This window comes from Chlamydotis macqueenii, chromosome 13 (assembly GCF_036417535.1).
Source record: "Chlamydotis macqueenii isolate bChlMac1 chromosome 13, bChlMac1.mat, whole genome shotgun sequence".
In the NCBI taxonomy this organism is placed as follows: Eukaryota; Metazoa; Chordata; class Aves; order Otidiformes; family Otididae; genus Chlamydotis; species Chlamydotis macqueenii.
The window spans coordinates 6871763-6892435 of record NC_141568.1 but is presented as its reverse complement, the minus strand read 5'-3'; the positions used below and the strand labels follow the sequence as shown (position 1 = coordinate 6892435).

At 38.1% G+C, this 20673-nt stretch overlaps 1 protein-coding gene across 1 annotated transcript in view; it reads left to right on the top strand.

Moving 5' to 3' along the window:
* Positions 1–20673, top strand: part of VAT1L (vesicle amine transport 1 like) — a 58537-nt gene that overhangs the window by 24698 nt on the left and 13166 nt on the right. The window contains exons 5-7 of the mRNA XM_086758012.1: positions 624–727; positions 1890–1945; positions 3694–3888. Of these exons, the coding sequence (XP_086614138.1) occupies positions 624–727; positions 1890–1945; positions 3694–3888 (355 nt within the window). The remainder of the gene's footprint in view (positions 1–623; positions 728–1889; positions 1946–3693; positions 3889–20673) is intronic.

Genomic DNA, 20673 nt, shown 5'->3' with positions numbered 1-20673 from the left:
TATTTGTTGAAACAGTATAAATACTGTCTGCTTTCTATAATATGGCCTACTTGTGTCCTTAAAGCTGAGTTTCTAGCTCTGGGGGACTTCTCATGCTTGATTTAACTCTTTGCTGTCATCTAGTTGATACAAAGTCTGAAGCAGAAGACTCTTTAAATGACTTTATGAGGACATAATTTTATCTGAGAGGAACTAGGGTAAGAAGATCTATTTCTTTACAAATTCAGAAAAAGAATATAAGAAGATGTGAATAACAAAAATGTCCTCTTCCTCTGTGACATTCATTGACCAAAAAAGACATTCTCTGACATTCATATGCACTCAAAAAGAGCTTTATAGCTATCACCTGTTTTTTATAATACAACTTTAGTGAAAGCCCTCGTAAAGGGGGAACAAAATATTTTCCAACTCTTCTAAGCCTGAAAGGCATGGGTTGGCCAGCCCAACAAACTTGCATTCCAGCACTGATGAGAAGATTTTCATGTAGTCAAAGCCTCAGCCTTGGAATCCTTTCTAAAGTACCTGGAAGATGTTAATATTCTGTTAACAATCTGCTTGTATCATGCTGGCTGACTGGTCCTGTGGCTCCTATTGCAAAGTGAGATCTCTTTCTTGCTTTTTAGAATCTCGACAGATGGAGTGGATATTGTTTTGGACTGTCTGTGTGGAGAAAATACTGGGAAAGGCCTCAGTCTTCTCAAACCACTTGGAACTTACATTTTATATGGTGAGTGGAAAAAGCCAGGTACATATTTCAAAACAAGCTTTGCAAAGCTTAAAATCTCTTAAAATCACTCATGCCGCTTCTTCCAGAACTGGAGGCTACCATGTTCTGCTTTCTCAATTTGGCTATTTCCAATCAAGGATTTTATTAAAGCTGAGCATAGACTGAATTATTGAGAAACAATAGGTAGTACAAATAAACTCTTTTAAAAAAATTAATCCAAAAGAGAAACTGAACATATGTTTCAGATTGTTAAACTTTATTGGGTGCTGCAGGAGAAGTGTAGGAGAAAGGTTGGAGATCTCATTCTGCACACCATAGGAATCGCAGTGTGGCCAAGGAAACTCTAATATAGTTCTTTTGAGAGGGAAGCTTGGAGGAATATTTCTGAAAGAATGCTGTCGTTTTTATTTGGCATGACTTTGAGGAATTCAAGCCCAGGTTTCTGTTTACAAATTTCCATTAGTGTACATTAACTGCTCCACATACAGAGTAAACACGTCTTTCCTGCAGTTCTGACAGGTTGCCATGTTGTGTGTTGATACAGCAAGCCAAGCTTCTTTAGGAGGACAGCTGAAGGGATTGCTAAACTTCTGAAATGAAGAAGATATCTGTATCACAGTGGAAGGTGCAAAGGCATCATGTATAAGCATACCTGCTTCCTTGGGCTTTCATCTCGCTAGCAGGGTGGCAATAAGGAACGCACTGTCACTCAGATACCTGCTGGGACTGTACAAGCCAGCCTGTATGTTCACACGTGTAGTGGTCAGATAAATGGATTTTTACACATACAGAGAAAGGACACCTGTGTGATGATTGCTGCTAAAAAATAGCGTGTCAGAAACAAATGGCATTTTTTTTGCAGAGGAGAAAGGTATAGAAGGGTTTTGAGGTCAAGATGCCTAGAAGCACTTAACCTGTTCCTGGTTTTAGAACACTTGATAGATTGTTTTTCTCACCTTGGAATACTTATAAACATGTAGGGCTCAGTCACCTCAGCCTCTTTGTTGTTTGTTCCCAAAGTATAAGGATGTCTACTAATCTACTACTTTTAAACCTGGGGATTTTTTTTTTCTTAAATATGAATCATGGAAATGATTTTACATATAATAAATGGTTTGCTTGTCAGCATGTAATAGTGTGTGAATGTACTCGTCTTTTACAGGTTCGTCTAACATGGTTACTGGAGAGACAAAAAGCTTCTTCAGTTTTGCAAAATCAGTAAGTGTCCCAGTGCTGTGATTCTGCTCTTTCCTCTAACTTCAGTCCTTTCTGTAGCATTTTCATGTTTATAATTTTAATTAATTTCTACTAAGTTGTTACTTCTGATGTTGCTAAAGAGAGCATTTTTTTGGCTGCAGTGTGGTCTGACATGTTTTCTTCTGATATGACAGGGATTGGATCTGTGCGCAATGCATACTTAAATTGTTAGCTCTCAGACGTATCTCTCTTATACAGCTGAGTTTAAAGTTAGACTCATTATTTATTTACTTACGGCAGAATATCATAATCATGGATATGGAAAACTATACCCCGTAGGTTCCTTGTAGCTGAAAACGCTGTCAGTGCAGTGAATTAAAGGAGATATTAAAGGAGATACATCTCTTAAGATGGGGCTTGTATCCAGTCATTTCCAGCTTTTCAGAAGCTAGTTCCTTACAGAAATGCATTTTTCAGTTCTCCATGTTCGTTTCAAGTGACATCAAAGAGATGATGATGTTGCATTTGTTTCCTAATTGATGACATCAACAAATCCAAAATTCAAATGTGCGTGGTTTTTTTTTTCTTCAGCTTACTACAACAAGAAAAGTCTGCTCAGAAATCTTAGAGATCAAAGAGACAAATATATCAAATAAACTTTTAGCGAGAAATAAGTTAACCAGGAGTGAAAGTGATTCCTTCAGATAAGAAAAAGCAAGGGAGAAGTCTTGACCAAAGATCTATCATATGATCTTTCTGGCAAGAGCTCACGTAGAGCTTCCAGTAACAACTCCTTCCCAGGAGAAATTAGCTTCAAAAGTCTCTATGTATGTAGTTGAAAACAAGATAAATCAAAAACTGCAGCAAGCAGCTACTCTTTGCCTCCTACATTTTCTAAATGGCTGTAGTGGCATAATGTTTGTTATTGTCATGTGTTTATGAGCTAAAACAAGATCACCTCTCCTATGCAGCCTTTTTACTGTTAATATAAACATATCCAGATGCCTATAATTTGTAGGGTTGGTTGACCCAACGAAGTAAATGTTAACTGAAATGTTTTTTCAGATAGTACTGGTATTTATTGCCTGAATAAATATTAATAAAAATAGCATACCAAATTTTGTATAAAAGTACATCTAGTTTCTTTATGTAATTCTACTGCAAAATTAACTCATCAAAATTGTATGAAAATTTTAATTAAAAATTGACCCGTTCAAATAAAACTTGCTAGGAAGTGGGATCTCAGTCTCAAGGATGCTCTTGGGCTAAATAAGGAAAAAAATTCATTAGATATTATGAGGCTTACTCAAATATCACAGACATAATAATGGGTGAAGAGTAAATGGAAGCTGATAAGCAGTGCTTGGTTTTCTTGTTTTTGAGAGAAGAATAATAGTCAGGAGTTGCTTGCGAATGTTTGGGAAGCTTGCATGGCTCTCTGGAGATAACAAAGGAGGACAGCAGGAGTAAGGAGGGAGGTCCATATTCCTTACTTCTAGGCCCATGTCCTAAAACCAAAACTGTTCCCTATTCTTCTAACACCCTAATCTCATACGACACAAGTCTGTGGTTTATTTCCACATGTCAGCAAGCTGTATACTTTTTTTGCCTCTTCCTTAAATAAAATCCTTACTGCTGCTCTTGGCTCTTGCTTCACATCTGACAGATGAGTCGTGTATCACATCTGCCCAGGCAGTTTTCTTGTGAACTTTCTTGTACATTTCTTGAAAAGTGTTTTTCTAACCCTGCTCTTGTTTTTGGCTTTCCAGTGGTGGCAAGTTGAGAAAGTAAATCCTATCAAGCTCTACGAGGAGAACAAAGTCATTGCTGGGTTTTCTCTGTTGAATCTACTTTTCAAACAGAATCGAGGTGGCCTGATCAAGGGTGTGATGGACAAACTCCTAAATCTATATACCGATAAGAAGATTAAGCCTGTGGTTGATTCATTATGGGCTTTGGAAGAGGTAGGAGCAAAATTTCTTTCCTCATTTTGAAATTTATGAAATATGTGCACTTTTAGGTGTAAAATTACATTTAAGTATGTCTTCTAGTTATTAGCATATTCTGCTGTTTAGTTTGTGTGAAAGTTATCTCCAAAGCCTCTGCTATTTCTCTAATTATTTTTAGAATTTCAAAGACTCTGTGTAAAGTTCTTGAACGTACTAATAATAAATGTGGTTTTTCAATCTTAGAAAATGATTTTTGTTTCCTAAGTGCATGAAACTTAAGCACAGACTTGCAGGATGAAATGCAGACTTTATAATTGAAAGCAACTTAAAATCTGAGGAAAAGATCCAATACATAAGCTTTAGTTTCAGTTTTATATTTGCGCTAGCAAACCTTGGAAGCTTGGAGGTATTTGGGATGTTACTGAAAATGTATCACAAGCAGTCAAATCAGAATTCACTTTTAATGTAAGCTAAATTTATAGAGTGTGGGTTTTTTCGGTGGTTCTTTCCTTCTAATTGCTCAGCTCTCCTTGAAGACATGCAAAGAAACTAATCTGATGATAGCTTGGGCAATTATAAGCTCTTTGATGAAAACACTCTTTTCTGAGACCTTTATACTTAAGATGCTGATAAATGAATATATTTTTAGAGGTGTGAACGTACATTAACGTATAAAGAAATGGCATGATTGTAGTAGCATCACTAGATTACTTTTTCTTTTATGTGTTTTAAGTGCACTGAGCATGACACATCACTGACTGCGTGATCTGTAAGAGCTCTGAATGTGAATTGTGATTGTATCACTGTATGGTTGCTGTTCAGAAGATGCTGTCACAAAATTCTGTCTGTGTGTGAACACATTAACTTGTATTACCATGCATCAATGAGCCATGAGTAACCATCAGACTTAAGACATTAATCATATTAGATTTTGTTACAATTCTGAATGCCCCGTGGGCAGGGTTTGGAGCCCAGCATGCTGTAGGTTATTCAAGTGGCATTGTCATGGACACAGGTAAGACATCGCAGTTGTGTGGTGGGACTCTACAGCCTACGGCAGTTCTTGGAGCTGGATGCACTGTGTGTTCACTGGGGCTTTTCCGTGCCTGGGCCAGGTAATATGACAAGGTGTGCACTGTCTCAGGCCATGTATGTCTTCATACTGTCACTACGTCTGCCCCGGTGTACCCCAACACGCCACTTCATGTGGTACAGCAGATGCAAGCGGTCCAGCACAACGTGGGCTCCATTTGTTCCACTCCAGCAAAACAGAGAGGAATGACATATTCTCCGGGAATCTCTTATCTGCGTCTTCCCCAAGGAACCTCTTCCTGTTTCTCTAAAGTGTCCACCTGAGGCCACGCTGTCACTAACAGCAACTCAGTAACACCCCAGGCTTACTAGCCAGTGGCATGGGAGTGGCATTCAGCTGTTTGCTAATTCTCACCAAACACACTGCAATGTTGAAATGCATTTGGGAAATGAGATGTTTTGATACATAGCAGCTGGCTCAGGCAAGACAAAATTGCTCTGACATCTGAAATGTTAGAGCACTTTGAAGAGCAGTGTGAAATAGAAATGGGATCAGGTTTAGGTTTTTGATGTGGTGAGGTTTTTTTTGTATTTACTTATTTAATGATCTTACAAAGTATTTTAAAAATTTAAGTGATTGATGTAAATATGTGCTTTTCATGTGTTGGTGAGTAAGAAAAGGATAATTAAAACAGTAACAATGGCTTGAAAAATCTCAATTGAGGACAAAACATGAAAAATTACACATGGCAGGCTGATCTTAATAGTCAACGTGATGGGAATTTGTTGGGAGACTTGTTTGATAACATTTCATCTAACATTTGCCAGTAACATGCACCATCCCTACCGTTAGATTGTGAAATGTGTAAATACATCTGTTAAAAAGCACAGTCTAGAAAATTACAGCTCATTTATCATGCCTGCTCACTTTCCATGAGCTATCTGGTGATTTACAAAGGAAATGTCTGGCTAGTATCGTCAGGGATGTAACAGTGCTAGAGGTGTCCTTAATCAATTGCAAAGTATTACTGAAATATTACTCATTCAGGATGTGATCATTTGGAGGATATATTTTTGCGGGTATAAAAAAAGCTTAGGGCTGACTCTCAAGTTCGTATGATACGCAGAAATATGTGTCATAGCTAAGGACTAAATGGAGCCAGACTGAGGAAAGGTTGGTATGTATTTTTGTATTTTTGTTCTATTTTGAGAGGTTTGTTTTTTTTTTTTTTAAACTCCTTAGTGCTAACATCTCCCCTCTTCAGAGTTTGGCATTTGATTGCTTTTCATTTCTTATGGAGTAAGCCTGATTTTCTCCAAATGTCTGCTTCCATTTGACCATTCTCAGCAGCGTTCATTAGAGGCTAAACCCATATGACCAATTTTTACCATTGATGTTTCCTAAGGAAATTTCCTGACCCACAGGGGCATTGAGAATAAGTATGTTTAACTAGAAAGTGGCAGAAAGGTGGACTCCTTGCATGGCATTTGAAAATGAATGACTGAATAGTTTTCTGTGGAAAAATATCACTCTCTCGAGGTTCACAGGAGAGTCTGTTTGTCGTCTGACCAGTAATTCTATTGTAGAGGTGAGCCTGCATCCAGTAAGAGACGTTCAAAATGAAAATATTTTACAGAAGACTCTGAGGAGCCTTAACTGTGGAACACCTTTCCAAATGTTTGATTTTAAATACCTAAATGTACCAGCACATATGTAAAAGTTTTGGTCTTATGAAAGGCACATCCCCAACATACCCCTTCAGCTTGCTTTATTCACTCTGCATCTGCACTTGTTTTCATGTATTCTTTCTTCTTGCAAATATGAATTCACAAGTTAATGGAGATTCTCTAAAGCCAACATGGAAGACACCTAGTTTTCTTCCAAAACTGCACTTGTATTTTCAATCAGGTATCAGTTGCGATAGCCATCTGTGTATCTGAGCTGAAAAGCATCTTTGCAGTCTTGGAAGACAATGAGTTGTATCTAAAGTGGTGTTAGCTTCGCTGCTTAAGGCTGGTTGCTGCAGGACCACTTCCTGCCCGATAACCCTGAAATTGAGGGTGCTTGTGAGAACAGCCAGAGGAGGGTTTTGTGTCTGTTTTAATAGGTCCTCGAAATTATGTAAAAAAGATATTTTATTGTTCTAAAAGACTGGTGTGGTTCCTTAAGCAGTATATATTTCTTAATACTTTCTGTAGGAGTACACAGTTTGAATTTAAAACAATATACTTATTAGGGAATATTGTAATTGCAGTGAGATTCTGAATTTTAAAGTGTTTCAAGTGGCAGTAATACAGAGTTTGGAGAAAGTTATTAGGTTCCCATTTGTCCATCAGATTGTAGTGTATGTTAAGTGATGTCTAGTTGGTTGTCAAATAATATTCAGGATAGCAGTGTTCAGAAATTATTAGACAGGCTTGGCTTGATACTATTCTTATTGAACAATAAAGGTCTGTCTGAGTGTCAGTGAGATTATTCTAATTAAGATATAATCCTTCTGGTGTTCTGATTTCTCCATTTTAGGGCCTCATCCAGAGGCCATGGAAGTCCATGAAAGGACTCCCAGTTTCACTGGCCTTTGTTTTAGGATGAGGATTGCTCTGCTTCTTCAGTACAGTCTGCTTAAACAAATTTACTGACTGACTGAAGAAAGAGTGGGACAGAACTTATTCTGAATGGAAACTTAGAACTGACTTCATTTTCTTCAGCGCATCAGACTGTCGCTGACACAAGGGGGTCAGGATCTGGACTACTGACTACTGCTGTGGAGCAAAACTATTTGTATTGCTGTTATCCATTGGTGTTGGCTTGGGAAGGGTAATTTTTATCTCAAATTTACATCCATAAATCGTAGTAAAGTCAAGTCTGTTCTCAAGTAGGCCATTAGAGCCATTTTATGGTGTTAATGTAAAAAAGATTTAACTAAGAGAGACAGTAACAAAATCCATAGATACTTTAAAATGGAAGTCTAACTGGGGAATTATTCATCATAAGATGAGGGAAGTCATACAATAAATTAGCTACTGTTGAGATGTCTCGCTATTTTGCAGCTATTTGTTTATGCATTCAAGCGTTTAAAAGACAAGATAATTTGTAGATGTTGCATGCTTAAAATACTGTTCTGTAGTAAAAAGCTGATTGTCTGGTAAGATTGCATTTCATTACAAATAGCAGAGTTTAAAACAGAATTAGTATTCAGTGAATATTTGTTGAGCTTTGTGGTTGTTTCTTTGTTAGTAACTACTTGTCTAATCCTTAATTTGCAGTTAGTCACTCTGCTTCGTTCTGATTAATTTGTAGTGTGCATTTAGGCATTAGCATTCTCCTGAGGGTCTGTGAATCTCTGGCTTTACACAGTAGACTATTCTAGATTATTAAGCAGGATGAAAATTGAAGGTTCTCAAAAAATCTAGTGTGTTGAATAAAAATATACATGTTGTACTTTTCCACTGAAATTCTGCTTTCTCCAGATTTTTATAATTACAAAAGAAAATATATACTCAAGGTAGAACAGGTTATTCACGCAGAAGTTGCGTGCACCTTCTTTGGAGATTTACAGCAGCTGAAAGTAGCACTGATAGCATGTAAAACAAAACTCAAATTCTTGCACATGAGCTGCCTGTGAGTGCAAAATCCGGTCCATGTCATCAAAATATCTGTAGGCCCCTTTCACTCATGCTAGACTACCTGTTTCAAAAAGGACTCTTAGTATGCCAGAAAGTTTTCAAACTTGGGCTATTTTGGGCCATATAGGTGACCAGTGAGGTTATGGGAAAGCATCCTGACTATGGATCTGCGTTGTATACCAAAGGATGCATTTAATTCGTGTCTCAGGTGATATAATGGTGTGCTTACAGAGTAATAATGGTATCAAGGACCTGCACTGCCTTAGGGCCAGTAAGAGTGATGAAGATCTTGAAACATGCGGAGTTGCTACTTACTCTTAAAAAATAAGAGGATAATCTGATAATATTCCAAGATCAGGCTGGTACCTTATAGTAGGCACTGAACATCACCCAGCGTCATTGTTCTGCAGTGATAATGTAATCATGTCTTTAGCAACTCCTTACCTAGCAACCAGTAATGCAAGCACCACAGCCCAGCGCCAGGCATATACTGTAGCCTTCGGCTGTGGTTGGTTGGACTAGATGACCTTTGAAGGTCCCTTCCAACCCTAACCATTCTATGATTCTATGATTCTATGAAATCAGTGGAGCACTAAATACATTTAGGGATCAAGCCCTGTGGATCTTGGTAAGAGTGTCAGAGGACTCCAATGGCTGTGCTTGTGGTCAGTGCAAAGAATATTTTGGAGTGGAAAGAGGCCAGTACCTTAATTTAGTTTGTAAGGATCACTGCACTATCAGTTGCTGGGTTTTTGGGGGCTGAATAATTGAGAGATGTTGCAAGTCTAGCTGTAAATGCAGTTTTTATACAAGTGAGATTTCCTTGCCTTGAAGCCAGAGCTTTTCTCTACAGTAAAGTGCTAAGAAAAAACCAAGCTGTGTTCAAGAACCTAAACCTAAAGGAGTGCAGTGCAACTAATCACACTGTGGTAATGTTATAGAATACTTGCTGATACAAAATTTTATTTTAAAATAAACGTTTTCTCAGATGTTGCTGTTCTCACATGCATTCTGGTCCCTGTAGTAGCTTTCAGTGTTATTAACCTGCAAAGGAAAACAGTAGAAACCTTACATCTAGGATCAGACTTATCAAGTTCTCATCCAGTGATGAGAACCGGACAAAGGAATGTTTGCCACAGAGAGCTCATAGCGTGTTTTGGGGAGGGCAAAGCCATCACAGTATGTCTAGTTTTAGCACTGCTCTGTGGCTTGAAAAGTTTCAGGAACTGTAAACCTGGGTGTTTTGTTGTTTTGTTTTGGTTTTTTTTTTTTCCCACTGAACTCATTCTCTTTTATAAGTTACCATCTCAGTGCATGGTTTTGGATATCAATGATACCAATATTATTGAGAGTGGGGGGATGGGAAATCCCAAACCTGTAATAGCAGAGTAGTAGCTAAAGCAGGGACTTTAATTTGATCAAAAGCTATTCACGCCTTTCCTGATCTTAGCTTTAGTGCAAAAAGTCTTTCATGTATGACTGCAGTAAGGCATAGAGAAAATTGACCCATTAGTTACTTGTAACATATAGTAAGAGGGCAATCTAACAATATCATGTCAGGCTGCTACCTTCTATGAATACTAAATGCCATCTCATATCTGAGGGTTTTTTTGTGATAACATAATAATGGCAGGTGCAGGTTTTTCTCGTTTCTGCTTGATGAAAATAGATTCTTCAGCTGAACAAACTACACCATTTTTTAAGTCAAGCGACATCTATAGCATTTAGAACCCATATTTGTTCTTCAAGGTATGCAAAATAATCTAGAGTAACATGATAAAAGTGGAAGTTCATTTATAATCAAAGTAATAACCCACCCTGAAATACAGAAAATAATATTTTTTCATAAGCATAAAACAATTTACTTTGCAGTATTATATTGTACCAAGAGGGAAATCAAAGCCATTCTGTGAAAACTCCCACGAGCACGTCAGTGTTTCCTTTGCTGTGGTTGCTGCCCTAGTATTACAATGCGGAGTCTGCCTGTTTTGATGCTGCTACTATTTCTTTGACAGTTCTTCATTTGCAGTCGTTAATGAACTGCTTTCCTGATTTACAGGTCTGCATATACACTGTCCTATGACAGTGCCTTAGAACTCTTTGTTCTTCCTATGTGTAAGATTGTTCCCTCTAAGTGTATAAAATAATAGTTCAAAGTAAATGTAAATGTTTTATCTGTACATCACTGTTGTTCTTTGTATACAAACAAGTCTGACACAAGTTTAGTACAAGCTTCATGCAGATATTAAAGCGTACAAAAATGCAAGGAGCTATGTCTTACTGATGCAAGAGGCTTCAGAATAGAGACGTGGAAAAAGCATACTGAGAAGCAAAACCTGAATAATTCAGGGTAGCTTGCTTCTGTGTTCACAATCAAATTATACACAGTTATAGGCCAATATATCTTTCAAATTTCGGGAAGGGTAAGGGGAAAGCTGTTACACTTGAATTTTACCTTGGTAACCTTAAATGTATTGAACACAAGGTCTAAATGAATGAAAATTAAGCCACGAGTAAGGTGATTTTTTAATAAAGACTTTGCAAAGAATTTTTCCCAAGATCCTTATCTGGAGTAAATATTAATTAAAACTCCAAATAACTTTGTACTGTATGCTTAGAGGAATAAAACATATCTTGAAAGTACTGGAGATTAGGCATTGCATTTTTTTACCCTCTAAAGTATTCTGCATACCTGATTATGGGATCCTTGCTGCTTTTATATAAATTATTAAGTTCCTGTTAAATACCTACATCATTTCATTTACATTTCTTCCCCATTTAATGCTGTTTAACAGGACTCCATATTACTTCATAGCTCATTCTACCCTTCCTGACTGTATCAGCAAGTGATGGCGTAACCCAGTAGTCTTTTTGGCTTCACGCACGGCTGATGGCAATGTAACGTGTGATCATGATTCTATTACAAGAGTGAGATAGAAAGAAGCAAGACAAGGCTTGGAGATAGGCACTGTGGCTCCATAATAAGGCCTCAGATACCTGACATCATTAGCTGTGATTACAACAAAATCAGGCTGTGTAAATGAGCTGTTTCAGGAAACTAAGACCTCACTCGTTAAGTCTGTTAAGTATGTAAGCAGAAGTCAATTGTTTTCAATTGTTATATATTATTCATAAACACTGCATTAAATTAAACCTACATGAATGGAATTTAATTAAAGAAGTAACTTATTTCAGCTCTGTGCTTTCTTCTATTTTCTTTACAGGTTCTGAAATTTAGCTTGTTTTTTCTAGCTTACCAGTTGAATACCTATGTGTAAACAATTTTGCCAGCTAGACTCTTCAGAATGTTTGTTTGTGCATGCTGAGAATATTCATGCTGTAATACTCATTTAATAGATAAATAACAAAAGAGACGGTGGGTACCTTCACTTGCTTGATGCCATGCAGCATGTTAATGGAAAGATCACGGCTCAGCCTGAAAATCTCTTTAATTTCCAGTTCTGGTCTCTAACAGCCAAGTAGCAGACATGGAAAAGTATTTTGGTACTATTTCTGATGAACATTGATTTAGTGTTCAAATATTGCTGTTACAAAGGTTAGAAGCTGACTAGTGTGAGACTAAACCCCTCTCAATTACCATAAATACAGCCTGCAGCTACAGCACTTTTCTCATCTACTCAGTAAGCACTCTGCGAAGAATTAATTAGTTATGGAGATACACAGACAGAAAATACTTTTCTAGAAGGCTTGAGACACTGGAAGTTAAAAGTGCAGTGGTGAGTCATGGTACGTGTTTCTGGGTCAGGATGGATTGTCATTTCTCTTTGCCCATGTGTGCCACAGAGATAACAGCTTTCTCTAACTGCGGGCTGCAAGAAGACAACACACAGACTTGGTTCCTGGTGGATAATGTGAGGGCAGGGGGAAATGGGCAGGAAAATAATATAGGAAGCATTGATAGATTCCACTAAAGAAGGTGTGCACAGTTAAAGATAAACTAGTCACATGCTTCCAGTTACTTAAATTAGCAACAAGAGATTGTATATGGGAAAAATCAGTTTGTCATTTATTAGAAAAAATAAGAACAAACCTGTTACATGGAGCAAGGTGCTGATCAATTACTGTGAAGAAGCAGTATTTCACAGGAATAGTCTGCTTACTGAAATACATTAGCTGGTGCTTAAGTTTTAATTGGCACACATTCCTTGTGTATTGAACTGATACGGTGATACTGTACCCATGCAAGAAAATAACCAGAGACCGGGCTAGGGAAAGCTTTACCAGAGCAGAAGGGATATACCTTAGACGTCTGAGTTGGTAGTACCACTAACCAAGGAAGGCAGGGAACTGGCCACCTTAACTGGCAAGGAATTGTTAAGATTTGGAACAGTGAGTGTTTTCTGTCACTTGGAGAAATAACTATTGCACGCCATAAATGCAAACCACTAGATAAACAGCAGGTACGAAAGGGAAAATATTAGAAACTAATTTTTCAGAGACACATTTAGAAGCTGTTTCATTCTTGTGCTATATGATATTCTTGTGCTATGTGGTATTAGTGTATGTAGTCTAAGCCACAGAGCCTGTGAATGGAACGTAGAATCTTCCTCTGTGTCAAAAAATTCCACTCACGCTTCTTTGTTAATCGGTTGACTGGTTCAGAAAGCAAGCTCCTGGCTGTTCCAGTTGAACTGGCAGGGACTGCTAATGTGAGAAATCCAGCTTTTCTCCCAGGGTGCCATGAAGAAGAAATCTGAGGTTTGTATTAACATTTCCTAGTGACTGTTCTCATTCTCTCGGAAACTCTTTTTGGTCTCAGCTCAAGTTTTAAAAGACCTGTTTTCCCAGGTGCTAAGGATTTTAAAAAAAACTGAGATAGAAATCATGAAGTCTTCTTGGGAATGTTGACAAAGCTGAGAGATGCCATCCTTACGTGTCTGACACAATACAGAATACAAGTAATTCAGACTCCTCCAGTCTTCGAAACCTTCCCATTTTCAGACTGGGAAGAGATCCCTGATGATTTTGGATGTGGTTTTGGCCTCTGATTTGTGAAGTCAGATTAGTTATTTGGGTTTTTTTTTCTGGTTGTAATCTATGAGTCTAATACTTCATTAATCAATGAATGTCTAGAAAGCCATCTAAGGAGTCAGTGAAAAGAATCAAAAGGGAGTGAGAGATAAAAATAAGGAAAATCTCTCTATATATTTAAATGTAATGGGTCCATTTTGTCTAAAAGATGCTACACTGGCAGCACTGGTCCCTGTGGCCATCTTTCATGACTGACAGGGAGCAGAAAGGTTAATAGAGCAGAAGGGAACGAGATGCTTTTAGGGACTGCAAAATTACTGTGGTGAGAAATATACGCCTTCAGCATTTCTGCTGTATACTCTAGCTGACATTTTTCTGCTTTTGGGGATTTTGGGTGCTTGGCCTATAAAGAGATAACGACATAGGCTTTTAGCTATAGTAGAAGGCTGTTTAGTTGTTAGTGGACACAGAACTCTGGTAAATGAAATGGATTGGGCCTTCTTGGTTTTAGAAATGCCTTTCTAAAGTGAACATTCTAGCTCTTCTCCTGGGAATCTGCTTATTGGTCCATCTTTGTAACAATCACCAAAGAAAGAGTAAATTCTTAGTTCCATCATCAAAACCCAGTTTGTCTCTCAGCAGCTAACCATGTTGATGACAAGTTTTGGTAGACTGGTAGAACTTCTAGAGTTCTCATGAGCAGTCACACAAAATTAATCTCCTAGGATGTTGTTTTCTTTTTTAATTAATTTTTAAATTTTTCATACCAATAGTCTAATTAGGTTAGTAGATTCTCTTTATTGCAAGGAAGACACAAGTTTTGTGTTCTATTTCATACAGCTTTGCCAATGTCCCCCCAAAGAACCACTCATTACTGTCTTATCTACCAGACTTGTAGATAATTTTGTAGTTTTATGTAGATAATCTTCTACATATTAACCAGGCGATCTATTACTGGTATTGATTGTAATTAGGGACGATGGTTGAATATTAAACTTCATGAGTCACTGTATTCCAGTGTTTGACTCTTGCTTTACACATCTTGAGATTCATTACTGGATCGTCGCAACATGAACCTGTTCATTACTCTCTAGAGAGCAAAAGAATGAATATCCCAGTCAGGGGAAACTAGCATCTTCCAGGTTGTGCTTTAAGCCCCCTCTTGGACATAAAGACATCTCTTAGCATAATATAATCCAAATTTAATGTGATAATTGAGAGTTTTATGTGGTATTGCAGTTTAGTAATGATATTATTCCTCATTACAGATAATGATATAAATTAACACCAAGGCAGCAAAGCAGATATATTGTTGATACTAAAAGGTTTCTATGTATATTAGCCTGCTGTTAATGACTGAACACAAAGATATTTTGTAGGGCAAATCTGTATGTTACAATCACTGACTTACATTGCTTCATTTTAGGATTGTTTTAATTTGTAATTTCAAATGAGCAACTGATTTTTCCACTGTTTTGATTTTACTGAATATGCTAGCTTGAATATCAGAGTTCAGACTCTGAATGTGGTATTAAAGTGCACACATTGGAAAATGTAGGCCATATCTATAAGAAATAAAGCTTCATACATCACAGCTCCTAACCTTTGTTTAAATGCACTCTGTTTAGAAGAATAAGGCTGTGTAAAAGTGGATTCCCTACCATCACCAAATACCTACAACATTGAGAAGAACCTGAGGTTTTTTTCTACTATACACTATGCTTACGTTCTGGGTAAAATATCTTAAAGATCTTAAATGTTCCTGAGGAAAAAGGGCATAACCTTCTAATTAGTTAGCAAAAGTAACACAATGCTGTGTCTTCAATTTAAAGGAAACATCCAGCATAATTGTAAAAGTCCGTACAGTTAAGCCTACGTTAGCCTAGAGCTAGCAAAATGTGTGTTATTCAGGTTCTTGCCTGTTTTCCTGAATTATTGTAGCTAGTATATGTGCCGTTTGCTTTTTTTGGTGCATCTACACATGCAAGTTTAATTGAATTAGATTAGAAACTGTCTCAGCAGAATCAGTGACGTTCTATCATACAAGCACTTCTGCTTTGGCTCCCTGCTGCCAATTACATAGCAATTTGATTTCAGTCGATGCAACGTAATGCTAAGCTGAATGAGTATTCACACATGAGCATTAAACTTCTTGTAAACCAAATCAATTTTTATAGCAATCATGTTGGTACAGTACTTAACGTGGAGTTAACATCTTTAATATAGGCTTAGACTGAAACACTTTTTAACAGTGCCAGGAGAAATGTTAAGTAATAAAGCAAATAGGCCTGCAAAATATATTGTAAAGCTGTCAACTAGTGAACAAGATAAATTCAAACACCTTTCATCTTACCTAGATGAACGACTTCAATCTGCTTTAAATGGATGTAGCTCAAACTGAGGATAAGCATGAATCATACTCTCTAACATTACAACTGCATTACAATTTAATATATCTGTAGTTTTTGTTTTTGTTTAAGTATAATTTTAATGAAGGTACAAAGTGGCACCCAATGGTAGGATCTGACTTAGATTTTTTTTGAGTAATGAAAAAATACTATGATGACTTATGAATAATTAGATTTGCAGTCCTCATGGTACTACTTTCTGAAACAAAAAGAAAATTATATAAGAAATCAAAGGAGAAATATTTTCTGATTTGGATCTTTAGAGACCTTTGGGATTTACCTTGATGAGTTTCAAGAACTCGCATAATTGGTTTACTGATTAAGATGGATTTTATTGGAGAGAATCCATTATTACAAAAGAACATAGAGATTTTTTTCAAAGGTGTAATATTAATGTGCTCTTGTAATCTGATCCTCGTAGGTGGATTTGTATATGAAACTTCTCAGACTTCGAAAGTTATTGTGTCAAGGCTTTTTAATGATTACGTCTTTACTATCTGGAAGACTGAGTGTTTGCTGTATTTTGTAACCAGGAAGTTTAGTTCCCAAGGTTTGGAATAGTGGTTCTGGAATAGAGCACAATATCTTCTCCATAGTAGCAGTGAAGAAAGACTTAAGGTTCCTTGGAATAAGCAGACCAGTAGTACAGGAATTTCTGATTCAAGTCAAGTCTGCAGTGCTCAGAAACCTGGGGAATCAGGGCCCCCTAGTCCCAGGTGTTGCTCAAATTGCAGCAGAGTCCCTGCAGAAAAGAGCCCAGTCTGCGGCATTTCATTTTATATGCTGGTATAACTGCATACATGGACAAAAACATGGTAGAATTGGCATTGATTTTTGATAAATGCATGTTCAAGAATCACCTAATATTTTGCCAGCTGGTTTATTTGATTCAACCCCACACCCCCAAGTGGCATTGTTTGTGCCCATTTGCCTGGAGGCAGAGTTAAGACATGGATTGACTTTGAACACCTTGCAGCTAGTTAGCTCAGAGGCAATTCAGAATATGGTGTCAGAGAAATTATTCTTCTGGCATTAAATAGTGTCTTGCAAGCGTCTAGACAGTCTGTGTGAAAAGCTGTGGTTCTGGAAGTATTTCAGACTTTGAGTTCTCATATGGCTGTGAAACAATATAGCTCCAGAAAGGCTGCCTGATCTTTCACTTGTGTGTGGAGAGGGATCTCCGTTTGCAAGGGACCCGCAGAGGAGCAGCCAGACAGGATTGCTGCTGCAAGACTGTGCAGAGGAGATCAACAACACTCACCTTCTGCAGTCTAGGCATTGTAATTAGAAAGACAACAATACAATAGTACGCAAAGCACGATGCTTGTAATTAAGCCTGCATGTTCTGGGGGTGGAGGGGAGGAGGAGAGTTTTATGACACTCTTTTTTAGGGCATGCTTATGTGAAAGAGAACAAATGAGACATACTTGTGGGTTCATGCAGTTTTTCTCCAAACGTTTTTTCAAAGAGATCCCAAGGCAGCATTGCTGAGGCAAGAGTTTAAAAACTGATGTCATGCAGCTTGATAGTCAGTAACAACATAAAACGTCTTTTTTTTTTTTTTAATTGCATAGTGATGAATGTCATAAACTTTATTTCCTGACATAAATTGTTACAACAGATTGTGATGGAATAGAGGAATACACCAAACTGAATGTTATGTATGAATTCAATTTAGGCAGGAGACTGCTGCATGTTAACCAAATACAGAGGGCCTGTTTCTTTTGCCTGCGACTGCCAAAACTCCTTTGTAGCAAAAGGAATTTTCCCCAGTGTAAGACTGTAAGACAGTGCTGCAGACTAAACCAGACTCACTGGGATGGAATCTGAACCACTACACTTCTGAATACCCCAAGGCTCAAGAGTGTCTGGGGCATCCCTGTGTGCACAGTTGGTTGCAGCCTTCTGTGAGATGCATTATTGCCCAGAATGGAGAAGGGTACCATAAAGGTGATGAGTTCTGAGCTCCTCTACTCGTGGCTTTGATGTACTTAAAGCCATCTTCCTACTGTAAATTGGGGCCATGCTATCGTAATTTCTACCAGCAATCCCAAAGACTCGGACAGCAGCTGGGACTCAGTGGCTCACAGGGATGTAGTGCCAACCAGAAGTGTGATGTAGGAGAGATCCCCCTTTGGTCAGCGGATTTGAGGAACTTTTAAACTTTGTCACAATAGTTCTGTATCTCTTGCACACAACTCCCTGCTCGTCTTCAGACTGGGTAATCTCAGTGTAGAGTCAATATGATTGTATTGTGCTGTCGATGAGACAGACTGCTGCGGAAGATTTGGGTCCAGGAGTTCTGGTTTTATTGCTGCTCTAAAAGAAATCCTAGTGCAGGATCCTTACAGCTTCATCCTGATTTACAAGATACGGTTTTTCTGCTCGAGTGAGCTCCAGGGATTTCTTCACCAAATCTCTACCCTTCAGAAACCACCCGTGACTTTGAAAATAATAAGGTAATTATTTCCCATATTAATGCAGAAAAAAATCCCCCTTTTCTTCAAGCTTATGTTAATAACAAGTGATCATGAGAAAAGCTGTGCTATGCCGGTTGTTTAAATCCAAAACAGCTTTCCTTCTCACTCTGTGCAGGTTTTTCTAAGGTAATACACACAGTATTATACAGATGTTCTTTCTATAGCGCTTAGCTTGTAACTGAAATGCTAGTCGAACTGTTAAAGTGCTGAATACTCCTGAGCTGTCCTAACCTGCTGGAAATCTCCATGTTGATGGATCAAATTTCAAGGTCTTCTCTCCTCTTTTAGTGTGTAGGAATGCTCCCACCAAATTGATAATCTAGGCACTGCTGTTTAGTACTTCTAAATTTTTAATTTGATGTTGGTTCTGCCTTTTTTCTGCTTTATCCTGGGTGACTCCATAAGTAAAAGCTGGCAAGATTTGGCTCAGTTATTTTGTAATTACAAGGCTTTAAATCTTTCCTTTTTTTTTTTTTTTTTTTTACTGAGGCAAAACAAATACTCATTGACGTCAGCAAGAGCTTATAGGAATAAGGAAAGAGTGAAAACAGCACAGTTTTGCAGCTGTAGCTCTCCATCTAAAAGATGTATAACTTAATATGTATCTTCAGTAGCCGAGGGAGGACTCAGAGTCAGAATTTGCCTGTAGCGTCAGTTTTTATTCCTTTGACATTTTTCTCATCTTCGGTCTGGTTTTAGTCTTGCTGCCATGGCAACATACAGTGAGGCTAAAAGGTATTCCAGAGAAAAGGTCTCTCCTCGCTGGCAGGCAGCAGAAGGGAATAGAGGCCAGAGCTGCTGTTTGCAGCTGTGAATAGCAATAGGAATGAAAGGGATTTTAAAAGTACTTTCTAGTTGCATGTAGGCAGGCAAAACCATTGGTGCAAAGGTTCAGTGTAACAGCAACAGGTGAGTTGGATAAAATCGGGTTTGATTTCAGATGGATACTAGCAGATAACAGGACTAGCTTCACAACAAGGAAACAGACTCCATGACCCAAGTTATTGTCCTACTCCTGTGTCTGAGATGCTCACTCTAATCAGCTCAAAGTCATTGCCAACACACACTAACTTTTTAACACTTTAGCAGTTGATTTTGATTGTATCCATGTTTTCCCCATCCACTTTTTTTTCAGGAGGTGTTTATGAAAATTGGGCCCCAGATGCCCTAAGTTTGATGTGTCTTCTTGCATACACTCAGTGCTTGATTTCTGCATGTTAAGAGCTAGCTGTATTCACCGTGGGCAGGAACAGAGTCTTTTCAAGATCCTGTAAATGTTATGCTGCTTTTCTCTCTATCTTGCAAGATGCTGCATACCCTCAGCCTTTAGAAGAACAAGAGAGTTTGAGAGGTTTCTTTACAATTAATGTAGGTAAGAGAGGAGAATCAGCCTGGGAAAGAGAGGATAATGCAGGCCAATTGCAGATGCATGTTTGCCAGCCTCCCATATGCTGAACTCCCATGCAAACAGGTAATTGGAGGATTCTGTCACTGTCACAGCAGTTAGATCAATTAAATGCCAGAAGCACTCTTTCTGTTAGCTATTCTGCTACGCAGTGCGACGAAAATATTTCTATCAAAAATGCACATCATTCCCATGGAAGTGTGTTTTGGTCAATACAGGTTACTCCATTTGTTCCCGGGGAAATAAGCCCTATTAGAAAAGGATGGTTTTCTCCAAGTAACTGCATCTGTGGTAAGGTAATTGTTAGTAATCACAGCCAGGTAAACAGCTTTTCTACAAAAACTTGTAGGGAAGACTTAGTCTGAGGAAGGAAATTTGAAGATGTCCCTACTCCTTGCGAGGGGGTTGGACTGGATGGCTTTTAAAGGTCCCTTCCAACCCTAATGATTCTCTGATTCTATTGCAAACTCAAAAAATGTCAGCATGTTTTCTGATGAAATACTACCCCACTAAATCATGTTGCATAAACATGAGACATTTCAAGTTCAGTGAGGAAGTATGCCAGCGAAACAATGGGACTTGTCACTTTTGAGAGTGGAAGGACACAGTCATTAGTGACTGCTCACCAGTTCACTTCCCTCAGAGCTGCCAGTAAGCTATGAAACTGTGGTCCTTGATTTCTTGAGTTTCCTCCCTTCCACAGACTAAAGCTAGACAGCCATAATCCAGAAGACAGACTACATGATTTTTCTTTGTACAGAGTGCTGTGTTCAGTTTTAAAAGCTGTATGTGCCAATGACGTGAAAGAAAACTCCTCACCTGGTCTGAGAAGAACATCTGCGATTAAGTTGCAGCT